A 15,748-nucleotide genomic window follows, 5' to 3' on the forward strand; every position below is an offset into this window, starting at 1 on the left:
ATAGGTGGTGTTGTTATCGAATTGTCATGGTAACGCAAGATCAGAGGCCGATCAACAATCTTTCAATCTGAAGCCTTATATCCGAAATCAAAACAAAGTCAAAACCTCCTCTTTATGATTATTTGATTATTATACTTCCGTCAAAGTTTCCCCTTTTCCGTACTCATAAGTCATAATTATACTCCATTACCCCAATTTTTTGTTTAGTAGCCGTTGATGAGAATGGGGAAATTGTACATTTACAAGTTAATAGTACGTAATTTATTACCCTTTCATTTTTCTTTAATGTATTAATTTTCGTTTTAAAAAGATTATATTACATATTCATATTGAAATATGTAACATACAATGTAGAAAGCTAATATGGTAGGAAGTGTAACTTTTAATTCATGAGGTTCAACGTTCGATCATTGTACCATGTTTTTTGGTTGTCAATTACATGCCATAATGCTTATTAGTGGTGATGTGGCGTAATAAGGAGGGTATATGTTTTTATAAACGCTTTTTAAAATATTAGCATAGATGTTGAAGAAAAAAGTTCAAAAAAACTTCTATATAACATTATACAAATCAGTATTTACATATTTGCTTGAACTTAAATGGGTTAGGCGAGTTGTTTTCGGGTTAAAAATTTCAGCTTGATCCAACCCATCTAATTAATCGGGTTGGGTTAACCCAATTAATTAAACGGGTTGAAAATGTTGACCCAACCCTTAATTATTGGGATTGGTTCGGGTTGTGTCAGTTGTTATCAGCTCTGGATAAAAAAACCACTTATCCCATCAATCTTACGGGAATGGCGAAGCCAATATCAGATATGTATTACAAAATACATCTCAGATTCTCAGCCCACAAAACGACACAATAGGGAAAATACAAGCACTAAAAACAAATGACAATTTTAAAAAAACAAATGTCAAATTTCACATACAAACACCAATTTTCACATAAAAAACACAATTTGACTGTTGTGTTTTATCCTTTAGTCCTTTGTCTTTTAGCGATTGTCTTTAGCCTATTTTGTCGTTTTGTTGGCTGAAATATATGTTGTATATAACAATACATATCTGATATTGGAATTTATTTCTTCTCAATCGATCTTACACCTAGGGAAGGGGTGGTATAAGGGGAGGGATAAGAAATTAAATGAAAAATATTATTCTACATTTCTACTCTTAATGGTAAAGAAGAAGTGAGAGATTAAGAAAATTAGTGAGGGCATATTAATAATTTTCCCACTTACCCCATTTTTTTTTCCTATCGGATTATTTTTGCGTGGATCTGGTCCACAATAATATTAGCGTGGACCAAAAAACAATAATTTTCTCTAACATTTTTTTTACATACATATGCACATTTATTGTTCATATAGAGACTATAACAAATTATTAACCAGATTTTAGATACAGTAACCATTTTTTGAACCAAAGTAACCCCATATTTTCAAAAGTAAATTGTTTTTTTAAAAGTAAATTGTGACTTAAAGTCACTTTATTGAAGCCCAACATATATCAACGACACATATTTGATATTTTTTTTCATAATAATCTTAAAAAACTTGCCAAAATAAATTAGAAACAAGTTGTTGACCTTCTTTTAGAAATGGTCCACAATTAATTTAGTGTGGACCAAGTACATTTAAGAAATGGTGTTTCCTATCTCATGCTAAACATGGAAAAACACTTATCCTATTCCTATCCTTATCCCACTTAGCTTTGTTCTCTTCGTCTGGTCTAGTCTAATTTTTAATTTTGCTCGTCTGGTCTAATTCATGCTAGCCTGGTTGATCTTTTTCTGAATAATAATAATAAATAATAAATGGAGTAGTAATTATTAATTAATCATTATTAGTTATAAATTATTATTCATTTATTTATTTATTATTATTATTATTATAAATCAAATGCTAATAAAGTCAAATATTTTACAAATAGTTAGTGGAAAGCCGAGATACAATCTTGGCCCCCACAACTCTAGCTATAGCAAAACCTATCCTGGTGAAAATATTTTTTATAATTATAATAATATTATAATAATTATAATAAATTATTATTCATTATTTATTATTATAATTATAATAGTAATAGTACTAATAAATACAGAGTAATTAAAAGGCTTGGTCTAGTCCGATCTGATTTGATTGTTGTTGATCCGGTCTAGTGTGATTTAGTAAGATATGATCCAATAAATAACAATGACAAGGTGAATAGAACATCATCTAATTCATTTCAAATCTTTATGAAGTGCTACAGATGTCAACGAGCCGATCCGAGCCAAGTATTTGACTGTTTGAGTTGGGCTTGATAAGAAACCACCCCTAACCTTAACCCTAATCCTAACTCACTGAAATCTGTAACCAATATTCACAAATTCTCGCCCTTCTTTACTAGTAGAAATTTAATTCGACTGTATAATTTTCAAATTTAGGGTTTTCTTCAATTGAAGGGGATGGAGCCATGCCACAAGAAAACGGCAATGTGCACAATGAAGGAGGAGGACAAGCACATTAACAATGGCAGACAAGAAGACAGATTAAGTTCTCTACCTGATACTCTTCTTATCACCATACTCTCTCTTCTCCGAATTGATTCCGCCGCCGCAACCTCAGTCTTATCCCATCGGTGGCGCTACCTGTGGACCCACATCACCAACCTCTCCCTCCTTTTTCCGGAGAAGCCTAACTTCGATAACTTGAATTATTTTGTTACCACCGTCGAACACATCCTCTGCCAGATACAATCCTCCAAAATCCACACTTTTAAACTTAGTTTCTACGGAAGACTGTCATGTAATGCAACCCTAGATTTTTCTGGTTCTATGGTTCCCTGGATTCGTCAAATTTGCCGCCGTAATCCGGAGGTAATTGAGGTAAGCTTTTGTTCCGCTTCTCAGAATTCTAAAATTCAGATGCCCAATTGTGTTTTCAAAACTGCATCACTGGTAGACATCATAATGTGTTATAATATTCAGATGCCCAATTGTGATGGCATTTCGTTTATTAATCTTCCTAACTTGAAGAAGCTTGACCTGTATCTTTATGATTCACATCGTTATTTGTTGGGTACCCTTTTTAAGTCTTTGCCTATATTGGAAGATTTGGATTTATCGTTGGATTTGACCAAGAATGACCACAGAATTGTTATATCTGCCCCCAATTTGAAGCGTTTGTTTATACTGTTTATGAAGGATCATGCTCCGAAAAACTGTAGATTTTCGATTGATGCCCCTAAATTGTACTTTGACACAGAGGGTTATTTTTATCATTTTGTTAATAGCCCAAGTTATTTACAAGAAGTGGAACTTAGCCTAAGTGACAACGATGAGTATGAGTATCTGGACCCGATACCAGGGCTGATTAATGGGATAACTTGTGTTAGGACCCTTCGCATAGCTCATAATGTTGGTCATTTGTTGAGGTATCTTAATAATTTGGATAGAATCGACATGCCTGTCTTCCGTAATTTGACGCATCTTAGTTTTCGCAGTGATGTCGATGCTTTGAGGGACAAATTACCAGATTGTATGTTAGGCAAACTTACGAGGCTAGATGTAGATGACCTGAAGCTGATTGACTACGACTGTGAAATCGAGTGGATAGAACACACTCTTAACAATGCTTCTCTTTTAGAGGACCTTTATGTTACTATGGATATCAATGGCCAAGGTGATCCTGATTATGAACAGAAGGAATTCAATTTCTGCAAAAATTTCTTCAGGAGATCATGGAATTGTCGGATTGAGTTCTCCGGCCAGATGATCAAAGCTTCAAGTTCTAACTTGAGAAATGGCCGACTTACTTGTGAAATGTTGCTTTTTGATATACCATTGTCAACTTTTCTATGACACCTAAAATCAGGTACACTTTTTTCCGCTATTATGTTTATCTAGGCTCTCATTTTGCTTACCTCATATGCTAGTTACCCTTACTGTGTTTTTATCTCTTGCATCTAGGTTTAGGCCCTTGTGAGTATGTATGTGGGGTAGGGATGTGGTTATCTATGGATTATTGGTAAATTGAATATCAATAACTGTGATTTCTGAATAGTGTAAGTAACATGACATTTTCGTAATTAAATCGGTAAGAAAAACAAAAAAGGTGAAAATAAAGAAAGAAATGAAGAAGGTGACTTAAATGACTAAAATTCGAGATTAAATGAATAAAAATTGAAATAGTGCAATATTTGTGAAAATTCTTAAAAGGTGAATGGTGCAATAATTAGGGAGGATTGAAATTATAAATTAATCTAAATCTTATGCCTTTTCCTCTTCTAGCTATGGGGATGCCTTAGGTTGAATTTTAGTCCTTCCATTATCTCAAATTTAAATTTCATGACTTGAGGAGTATTTGAACTAAACAGTAAACACCGTAGAGGTACATTAGAGGAAAAATCTGTAACTTGGGAAGACAAAGGTATGTCATACTCGATTTGCATCATAAACTGATGAGACCTGGTTAACACGCTGTGGTTTTACATGAAACCAGTAGTATTCTCTTTCCTGTCAAAAATAAAATAAAATTCGTAATATTTTAAGTCTGACCTGTTTATTTTCGTAGTGAATTTTTGGTTTGTTTTCATTTTAGTCTGACCTAAACTGATAGAGTGATAGCTGATAGATAGATAATGTTACATCTATGTGATTCCATAGTCTACATGCAAATATTCAGTTTGTGCAACTTGTTCCACAATTAAAATATGGTTTCTTTAGTTTTTGTATTTCAATATGTTACAACTGAAAGCTGATAGATAATGTACTCAGTACATCTATGGAGTATGTGATTTCATTCTCTATATGCAATTTGTGATCTTTATCATGATAAGTATGTGCGCAATAAAGTGTCCCCTACTAGCTTCAAGTTGGGGTCCCGTACTTGGAAGGCAATCGGTAAGGGTTGGAATCTTTATCAGAATAGGCCTAACTTGGGAGGTGGGGAAATGGGGAGAGTATTAATCTGTGGCAAGATAAATGGTTAGGTGATCAACCACTCCGTTCTCTTTTCATTGGCCCCTTAGGGAGAGATCAAGAAAAATCTAAGCGTGCTGTTTGCTCTAATTTGCACAATTGCACCATGATTTGTTGCTTTACATATCTTCTACCGGCTTCTCCCAAAAAAGAAATGATCGTCTCTTCTCTGATTGGTACCACATCGGGAATTTTAAGTCTTCCATGGCAAGAGATTACATCAATGATCTTCTACCCTCCTCAAATTTTCAGGATCAAATTTGGAGTGTCTTTTTTTGGCATCTTTGATGGGGTAGAATAGCCTCAAACTCCAACCTTAATCTTAGGTTGTTGCATACTAACCCCCATTGTATGTTTTGCCCAGATTCTATTGAGGATACTGACCACATTTTCAGGCTTTGTTCCTGTGCTAAAGAGTTCTGGTCTGCCCTTAATATTCATGTCGATTATTCCATCCCTTTCAAGGAGTGGTTCTCCTTGTCCATCAAATACTCCAAATCTGATTCCATCATCCCTCCTCCAAGTCTGCTATTTGCCTTTTGCATTTGGCATATCTGGAAAAGGAGAAACTCATGGTCCATTTCTCAAACCAATGCTCATGGGCTGCTATTGCTACTGATTGGTTTTTTTACCCAAAATCAATCGCCCTTAGGGGCCGCCTGGATCAGGTGGAATGGAGAGTAGAATTTAGGGGAGCAGAAGTTATGGGTTGAAATAATAAGCCTGGATTGGGGTTAGATTATAAGGCCCATAATTTCCCCCCTCCACAAGGGTGTAATACATTACCCTAGCCCCCCTAGTGTAACCATTACTGGAGTAACAATACAACCCCAAATCTGACGCTCTCTCCTCTCTCATACTTCGTATATTTGCTATCTCTCTCTCTTCCATTTTTCCTCTCTGTCCCCTCATATTCTCTCTCTTCCTCCATTGAAGCTCTCATATACTAATGACAAGGGTAATTTATTTTTAGTTTCTCTATTTATATTTTGCTATTTTACAAACAATAACTTTCTTTCCGAATTCTACTTATCTTACTCTCCTGTTGATTTGATGAAGTTTGCATAGTACAATTGATCTCTCATCTGGAAATCATCAACACTTTTCGAATCTTATGCAAAAGTAACAGATTCAGTAATTTATTTATTTTTTTTGTTGAAAATTCAATAATTACCAAACAAAAAATAGAAAGAGAAAAACTAATTACCCTTGCAAATAGTACTGACATACCAAACCAAGTACTTTGAAAAGATTATCCCCCAAACTAGTCACCGGTAGTAATTACTCTCCTAAAATTCTCCCCCATAAATAATCACTAACCCCAATCCCCCCCTCCTGGAGTCCACCCCCTAGGCCCGTTCAGGCTCACGACCCATGGACTCAACCCACATCCATCTTTCGGCCCCCATTAATCAACACAAAATCAACCTTTGATTCTTAGTTCTGTAATCCCAATACCCTGTCAGGTATTCGTCCGTTTGTAGGGACCATAATGGTGTGTGTTACAATTGTATTGTGTTATCTGATTGTTTGTTGGCTGTGAATGATATTATAGCTGTTATGAACTCAAGGCACAAATCTTTGATCATGGATTGCAGGGAACGTCTACGGTTGCTGTCAGGATCTAAACTAATCTTTGAGCGACGTGATACAAATATGGCGTCCAATAACGCGTTTTGTGTAACCAAAGCTGTAAATTAAATTGCCCCTCCTCCTGATTGTATTAAGTTTCTAGTAGAAGACTCGCAATGATCCACTCTGCTTCTCAGGTGGCACTGCATCAAACACTAATGTATTCCTAAGGGATCCTAGCCCTTCAAGGTTAACCCTAGTTTCGTATTAATCTAAGTTCGTCTTGTAACAAAAAATATTAAAAAAAAATATGAAGTTTGTGAAACTTGTTCCACAATGAAATTGTGGTTTCTTTAGTTTTTGTACTTCGTATTTTATGTTTCACCCCTTTGTGCTGATTGGAGAATTTTATAGCAACATGTTTATTCAAGCTAAAATACATACCCTTTTGCTTTTATGTTAGGTTTGTTTTTGTTTTTCGTTAGAAATGGTTGGTTTTGCCCCCTTATTCTTAAATACTTCCTCTGTTATTATTTATATGACACAATTGAGTTTTGGATACTATTTACACAAGCTCATTTCACTTGATTTTGTGGTTTATACTTAAGAAAAAACATAGTCGTGTGGGGTCTTATTAGATTCGTCTCAATAAATATTTTTTAAATATCAACTTTTTATAATTTTTTCTTTTCCAAAATTGGAGATATTAATGTTTAAAATCGTGCATTGGCAAAGATGTTTAAATAATTGTGTCATTTAAAAAAGAACGGAGGAAGTACTGTTTTTCGGCGAGGCTGATTTTGAACATTATTGGCAGGTAAATTTTAACAGAAAAATATGTCAATTTTGAACATTTATGGTAAATGGGAACGGGACGGAGTAGTTATAAAATCTTTTATGTGTAATGAATTAATGAGAATTAATTAAATGAGTACAACCAAAATGCTTATGATGTGGTTGTAACCTTTGAGCTTCATGTTCAACTATTCAAAAAACTCTTCAGCTAAATCATACTTCAAGTATGTCCTCATTTTTTCGTGCATTTGCGCCATGGCATGAAGTAAAGGGGGTGTTTGGCAAGTGGATCAGTGGTTGTTTGACCAGTTGTTTGTGCTGACTTTTTATGCTGGTTTTCTAACTGTTGACTTTTTAAAAATGTGTTTGGTAAAATAAAAATTTAATAAGCATATGATTTTGACTAAATTACTAATTAAATTATAATACTCAAATTATGAATTGATTATTAACATTTAGGATTTTGTGATATTGGGAAAAAATAATTAAATTTGGAATGTCAACTCAACCCAACACCGATTATAAACTGGTTGACCTGAAGTTGACTTGATTAAGTTTTTTTTTCCTTCTATTTTTAAGTATAAATTGACTTGACTATATAATTGTTTTTTTGAGGCAAAAAAATTAATACTCCTTAACATTAATCAAAACGTCAAATATTTATTCAACTTAGTGTACGTGTGGCCCGGGCGTTGCTTCGGGTTTTACTTTTAGTAGGGTTTACTTTCGCAAACATGTGCCCATATAGGTGGCAGTGTTATCGGATTGTCGTGTTAACGCAAGATCAGAAACCAATAAAAAATCTTTCAATCTAAAGCCTTATATCCGAAATCAAAACAAAGTCAAATCCTCTAGTCAAATATTTCCGTAAATGTTTTCTTTTTTCGTACTCATAATTATACTCCATTACCCCAATTTTTATTTATTAAGCTTAAGATGAAAAGGGGAATTGTACATTTATAAGTTAAATAATTTATTCCCCTTTTTTCATGTTCATTTTTCTTTAATGTATTAATGTTCGTTTTAAAAAGAGTAAGTATTAAATATTCATAAAAGATGTAACATACATTGTAGAAAGCTAATATGGTAGGAAGTGTAACTTTTAATTCATGAGATTCGGCGTTCGAACATTGTTGCATGTTTGTTTTTTCAATGACATGCCATGATATTTATTAGTGGTGATGTAGCGCAATAAGAAGGGGATTACATGGTACATATACGTTTTTATAAACGCTTGTTAATATATTAGCATAGATGTTGAAGAAAAAAAATTAAAAAAATCTTCGAAATAACATTCTACATATCTATAGTACATACTTGCTTGAGAGTGATGGATAGCTTAGTTGGTTAGAGCTTCCATCCCGGTTCCAGGTGATCATGGGATCGATTCTCATCCCCGCCTTTATGGCTCATTCGCACCAAAAAAAAAAAGTACATACTTGCTTAAATTAAATGGGCTAGACGGGTTATTTTCGGGTAAAAAGTTTCAACCTGATCCAATCCATTTAATTAATCGGGTTGGGTTGGATTAGGTTGATCCAATTAATTAAACGGGTTGAAATGTCGACCGACCCTTGATTATTGAGATGGGTTCGGATTGGGTCAGTTTTTTCCACCTCCGGAAAAAAAAACACCACTTATCCTATCAATCTTACACCCAGGGAAAGGGTGTTATAAGGGAATATTTTTTTTTGCGAGAAAAGATCTTATATAATTTTTTTTTGTGAAGTTACACCTTGATGTAATTTTTTTTTTTGCAAAAGACAACCAAAAGTAAGTTTGCGGCATTGATTGAGTTTTTCCGGCCATTGACTTGCAATGATAAGCACGTGTGGCTTTATTTTGCTAACCACGCCCAATTTTCTTCCGAAATTCTAAGCTTTAGAACCTAAAGTTGAAAAAAATATCGAAAAAAATCAAGTTTTGAAAATTCAAGACTCGGGCAAATCAGTGTCTTTAGCCAAGTTAAGCCATACGTGCGGCCCACGTGCAAGTCAATGGCCGAAAAATTAGTCAATGTCGGAAACTTCCCCTAACATCTTTCGCAAAAAAAATTACATTAAGGTATAATTTCACAAAAAAATAAAATATAAAGTCATTTCTCACAAAATTTGAGCTATAAAAGATTGTTTTTGACGAATTTGCCTAAATAAAAGCCCAAGAAGATGGAAATCAAATAAAACGAAAGGATTAAAAATCGTTGTCCCTGCTCGATATCCCTGTAAACAAACCCCTAAACCCAGTGAAATCTGTAACCAGTATTCTCAAATTCTCCTTCCGTTGCGTCACTAAACTCTCCCATTTTCATCCATCTCTTAACTCAATTCCATCATCCCGATTGCGACTCACCCTTCTTTACCAGTAGCAATTCAATTCGACTGTGTAATTAGTAAATTTAGGGTTTTCTTCCATTGGAGGGGATGGAGCCATGCCACAAGAAAACGGCAATGTCTACAACGAAGGAGGAGGACAATCACATTAACAATGGCGGACAAGAAGACAGATTAAGTTCTCTACCTGATACTCTTCTTATCACTATACTCTCTCTTCTCCGAATTGATACCGCCGCCGCAACCTCAGTCTTATCCCATCGGTGGCGCTACCTTTGGACCCACATCACCGACCTATCCCTAGGTAATTGAGGTAATTGAGGTAAGCATTCCTCAGAATTCTAAAATTTAGATGCCCAATTGTGTTTTCGAAACTGCATCACTGGTAGACATCAACATGCGTTTTGGAAATATGGAGTTTGAGCCTTATATTTGTGATGGAATTTCGTTTATTAATCTTCCTAACTTGAGGAAGCTTGACCTGTTTCTTTATGATTCACATCGTTATTTGTTGGGTACCCTTTTTAAGTCTTTGCCTCTATTGGAAGATTTGGAACTATGGTTGAATTTGACTGAGAATGACCACAGTATTGGTATATCTGCCCCCAATTTGAAGCGTTTGTTTATACACCTTACGGATCATAAAACCTGTAGATTTTCGATTGATGCCCCTAAATTGGAGTACTGTAACACAGGGGGTTATTTTTATCATTTTGTTAATAGCCCAAGTTCTTTACAAGAAGTGGAACTTAGACTAAGTGACACGATTTACCGTGATGATGACTACTATGACGACGATGAGTATGAGTATCTGGAACCAATACTAGGGCTGATTGATGGGATAACTTGTGTTAGGTCCCTTCGCTTATATGGTAATGGTGGTCATCTGTTGAGTTATCTTAGTAATTTGGGGATCGACATGCCAGTCTTCCGTAATTTGACGCATCTTAGATTTAGTATTGTCAATGTTTTGAGGGACAAATTACCAGATTGCATTTTAGGCAACCTTAAGAGGCTAGAGATAGGTGGCCTGAAGCTGATTGACTACTACGTTGAAATCGAGTGGCTAGAACACACTCTAAACAATGCTCCTCTTTTGGAGGAGCTTCATGTTACTATGGATATCAATTGCCAAGGAAATCCTGATTATGAACAGAAGGAATACAACTTCTGTAAAACTTTCTTCAGGAGATCATGGAGTTGTCGGATTGAGTTCTGCGGCCAGAGTATCATTGCTTCAAGTTCTAACTTGAGAAATGGCCGACTTACTTGTGAAATGCGGCTTTGATATACCATTGTCAACTTTTTGTTTGACACCTAAAATCAGGTACATTTTTGTCCACTATTATGTTTATCTAAGCTCTCATTTTGCATATCTCATGATCTCAAATGTTAGTTACTTATGTTATTATCTCTTTCATTTAAGTTTATGCCCTCGTGAGTATGTCCGTGGGGGTGGGGGTGGGGGTGTGGTTATCTATGGAGTATGGATTATGGGAAACTTAAATATGAATAACTGTAATTTTGAAATAGTGCAAATATGAGATGAACTGACTATTTGGAGCAGAAATTTAGTGGAATAAATTATGTTAAATTGCTTGATGGATGAAGAACACAAAAGGGTTACAAAAGTAGTGACTTGAGGCCACCAATTTCTAGGTTTAGAGACTTGAGGTCACCACTCTCCAAAGCCTAAGCTTTACCGAATTCTCAACATGCCTCCCATAACCTAATATGCCCTTATTTATATCCTCTCTACTCTAACTACTTAATTTGTCTTCTTCCTAAGGATACTAGTATTATTATTACTTGCACTACCCATTATAACCTTTACTAGTTAGTTCATTACAAAATAACAAGACATTTTGTTAATTAAATCGAGAAGAAAACAAAAAATGTGAAAATAAAGAAAGAAAGAAACGAAAAAAGTGAATTAAGTGAATAAAATTCGAGATTAAATGAATAAAACTTAAGCTTATATGAATACAAATTGAGTTAACTAAATATATTAACTTCTATGTGTTTACGATTATGCAATGTGATTTGTACTATTCACGAATAACAATTATTGATTTGAAATCACCCTGAATTACGTATTTGTAATTTTTACTCTCACTGACTAATATTTTGAGAACAATATTGTTATTGTTAATTAGGGGTGAGCAAAACCTGGTACTCGGTCAAATAGGCTGTATCTGGAATCTGTCAGACCCGGGTCCAAAAATTTGGAACCAGTCTCGGACCAATTGATTTCCTTTTTGTTTTTGCTTGATTTTTTTTAATTATTATTACGAATTAGGTAATAATACTCTTCTAATCTATATCTAAGCAGCAAAAAAACGAATTAGTGAATTACTATACATTTAAATGAGGGATAGCTGGAAGTTGTATCCAAAGAAATACATTATTCGTTCGAATATTATTGCTCAGTGAAGGTTTTGCACAAGAATTTAAGTAGTGGGGGAGAGATAAAGAAAAAAATACAAACAAAAGATTTTGCGCACAAGCGGTAAATCTATAATAAATTATAGTATATCGAGGTAACTTTTAACATATTTTGATTAACTTCTTACGTTATGAAGTAATTTTTTATAAATACACTTTTTCATTATTAGTGATTTTGAAGGGGTTATTTTTATAAAAGATAAAAAATTTATCACTAAAAGATAAACAACTACTCCCTCCGTCCCAGAATACTCGAAACGGTTTACCCGGCACTGAGTGTAATGCATTTTAATTGACTTGTTATTTAATTAGATGGTAGATGGTAGTTGGTAGTGGGGTATTTTTTTAATATAGATAATGGGATGTGTAAGTAGATAGGGAAGTAGGTGGGTCCTTTGGTAAGTGAGAAATTGATATAATATTAATAAAAATTTCCATTTTTAGGAACGTCACAAGTAATCCGGGACGGCCTTATAAGGAAAGCGTTTCGAGTATTCCGGGACGGAGTGAGTATATCCTGTTAACTTTTAAGTATTTTGAGGTAATTTTACATCCGCGACTCCGCGTATTAAGATTTGAAGGTATATTATGTATTTGAAGTGTGAAATCAACTCTTTTATTTCCTAAAATAGAAATGAAGCAAATGTTTGTGAAAAATCTTAAAAGGTGATTTAGGTGAATGGTGCAATAATTAGAGAGGACAATTAGAGGGTTGGAATTACTCCGTATAAATTAAGCTAAATTTTATGCCTTTTCCTCTTCTAGCTATGGAATGGCTTAGGTTGAATTTTAGTCCTTCCATTGTCTCAAATTTAAATTTTATTCTTGAAGAGTATTTGAACTAAACAGTAAACACCGTAGAAGTACATTAGAGGAAAAATCTGTAACTTAGGAAGTCAAAGGTATGCCATACTTGATTTGCATCATAAACTGATGAAACCTTGTTAACATGCTGTTGCTTTTACGTGAAATCAGTAGTATACTTTTTCCTGTCAAAAATAAAATAAAATCCGTAATATCTTGAGTCTGACCTGTTTTTTAATGTGCTGCTGCGGAAACCTGTAAGGACAACCATGTGCGTTTTCTGTTCTAATTGAGCATCCATACATATGAACGTATGAAACTTGTTCCACAAACAATGAATTTTTGGTTTCTTTTCGTTTTATACTTTGTGTTCTACAACTGATAGTTGATAGATAGATAATGTTACATCTATGTGATTCCATAGTCTACAAGCAAATATTCAGTTTGTGAAATTTGTTCCACAATGAAAGTATGGTTTCTTTTAGTTTTTGTACTTAATATATTACAACTGAAAGCTGATAGATAATGTACACCTATGGAGTATGTGATTTCATTCTCTATATGCAAATATGCAGTTTGTGATCTTTATCATGATAAATATGTGCGCAATAAAGTGGTCCCTACTAGCTTCAAGTTGGGGTCCCATATTTGGAAGGCAATCGGTAAGGGTTGGGATCAGAATAGCCTAGCTTGAGAGGTGGGGAACGGGGAGAGTATTAATCTGTGGCAAGATAAATGGTTAGGTGATCAACCACCCCATTCTCTTTTCATTGACCCCTTAGGGCGAAATCAAGATAAATGGTTAGGTGATCAACCACTCCGTTCTCTTTTCATTGGCCCCTTAGGGTGAAATCAAGAAAAATCTAAGCTTCTTGTTTGCTCTAACTTGCACTTGGAGGAGTGGGAAAATCAGCTCTCCTTTCCTATCCACCTTGATTTGTTGCTTTACATATCTTCTCCCAAAAAAATGATGGTCTCTTCTCTGATTGGTACCACAGAGGGAATTTTAAGTCTTCCATGGCAAGAGATTACATCAATGATCTCAAATCCTCCTCAAATTTTCAGGATTAAAGTTGGAGTGTCTTTTTTTGGCAGCTTTGGTTGATCTTAGGTTGCATACTAACCCCCATTTATATGTTTTGCCCAGATTCTATTGAGGATACTGACCACATTTTCAGGCTTTGTCCCCGTGCTAAGGAGTTAGTAATGGTCTGCCCTTAATATTCTTGTCGATTATTCCATCCCTTTCAAGGAGTGGTTCTCCTTGTCCATCAAATACTCCAAATCTGATTCCATCATCCCTCCTCCCAGTGTGCTATTTGCCTTTTGCATTTGGCATATCTGGAAAAGGAGAAACTCATGGTCCATCTCCAAAATCAACATCCCCCATTGTTCCTTTCTAAAACCAATGCTCATGGGCTGCTATTGCTAATGAGTGGTTTTTTACCCAAAATCATCACCCTTAGAAGTAAAGCTTAATCCCCCCTCCTGGAGTCCACCCCCTAGGCCCGTTCAGGCCCACGACCCATGGACTCAACCCACATCCATCTTCCGGCCCCCGTTAATCAACACAAAATCAACCTTGATGCTTCGTTCTGTAATCCCAATACTCTGTCAGGTATTTCGTCCGTTTGTAGAGACCATAATGGTGTGGTACAATTGTATTGTGGTATCTGATTGTTTATTCGCTATAAATGATATTAATATTAGCGATTTGTTGGTAAACTCAAGGCACAAATCTTTGATCATGGATTGCAGGGAACGTCTGCGGTTGCTGTCAGGATCTAAACTAATCTTCGAAGGACGTGATACAAATATGGTGGCTGACTTTTTTTGCCAGGAACGCAAGGAAGACGTTTATTTTGTGTAATAACCAAAGCTGTAATGTAATTAAATTGCCCCTCCACCTGATTGTATTAAGTTTCTAGTAGAGGACTCGCACCATCTGAACTTCTCCATGTCTAACTGCCCCTATGCTGCTGGTAATGGTAATCGTATTAATCTAAGTTCGTCTTGTAACTTGTGAAACTTGTTCCACAATGAAATTTTATGGTTTCTTTAGTTTGTGTACTTCGTACTTTACAACTGAAATCCGGTAGTTCTTTGGAGGCTCCGTTTGGTTTTGTGTAAAATATTTTCATTGTAAAATAATTTTTCGTGGAAAACATTTTTCAAGGGAAAACACAATTTCAAACTAGTTTTCCTTTGTTTGATACCGTAAAAGAAAATGGAGAAGATGGTGAAGATTGAGGGGAAGACAGAGAGGGGGTAAGAAGGAAAAGTGGTTTCCCTTTCTTTTAAATGGAAAAAGGTTTTCCACCTTTGAGAGAGTTATGGAAAATTGTTTTTTTTTTTTTTTTTAATCTTTTTGTCCAATCAAACAACGTAAAATCATTGAAAAGGGGGAAATCATTTTCCATGAAAATGTTTTACGCACTAACAAACGGAGTCTAAATCTGTGTGGTTTCATCAACTTCATGCAAATATGCAATTTGTCTTTGCCATTCACATAACATGTATAGCGACTCTAATGTGCAGAATTTGTTTTGGTTTTGACAGGATTTGTTTTTGAAAGGCGATGATGAACCTGTTTGGACAATGATGGCTATTCATGGTTTCACCTCCAAGTGTGAAATAAATGGTTTTTACTATATGTATGATGAAAATAAATAAAATGAGTAACTAAATGCTTAATTGCTTATGATATGGTTGTAAGTTTTAACCTTTGAGCTACATGTTCAACTATTCAAAGCATCCAAAGGAGAAATCAATATCAAAGAATGTTGTTCAGCTAAATCATACAAGTATGTCCCCTGTTGTCATTATTTTCTTGCATTCGC

At 34.9% G+C, this 15,748-nt stretch overlaps 2 protein-coding genes across 8 annotated transcripts; both read left to right on the forward strand.

Annotated features, from left to right (window-relative positions):
* The first annotated feature begins 2,322 nt into the window (after positions 1-2,322).
* LOC110797324 (F-box/LRR-repeat protein At1g06630) lies at positions 2,323-15,704 on the forward strand. 7 transcript variants are annotated; one of them, XR_008929819.1, is made up of 4 exons: positions 9,496-10,986; positions 12,549-12,645; positions 14,667-14,896; positions 15,468-15,704. XR_008929819.1 is itself a non-coding variant. In XM_056838500.1 (3 exons), the coding sequence occupies exon 2, from the start codon at positions 10,012-10,014 to the stop codon at positions 10,945-10,947; it is 936 nt and encodes a 311-aa protein (XP_056694478.1). In that variant the 5' UTR covers positions 2,323-2,859; positions 9,973-10,011; the 3' UTR covers positions 10,948-10,986; positions 14,667-15,105. The 7 variants fall into 7 exon arrangements, 2 of the variants coding, with proteins under 2 accessions (XP_056694478.1, XP_021858118.1); XM_056838500.1 differs by lacking the exons at positions 12,549-12,645; positions 15,468-15,704 and adding an exon at positions 2,323-2,859 and having other exon boundaries at positions 9,973-10,986; positions 14,667-15,105; XR_002535814.2 differs by lacking the exon at positions 12,549-12,645.
* Positions 2,476-3,843, forward strand: LOC130468998 (F-box/LRR-repeat protein At4g14103-like). Its single transcript, XM_056838040.1, has one exon. The coding sequence runs from the start codon at positions 2,476-2,478 to the stop codon at positions 3,841-3,843; it is 1,368 nt and encodes a 455-aa protein (XP_056694018.1).
* Positions 15,705-15,748: the final 44 nt, after the last annotated feature.

The sequence above is a fragment of the Spinacia oleracea genome, chromosome 3, assembly GCF_020520425.1.
Source record: "Spinacia oleracea cultivar Varoflay chromosome 3, BTI_SOV_V1, whole genome shotgun sequence".
NCBI lineage: Eukaryota > Viridiplantae > Streptophyta > Magnoliopsida > Caryophyllales > Amaranthaceae > Spinacia > Spinacia oleracea.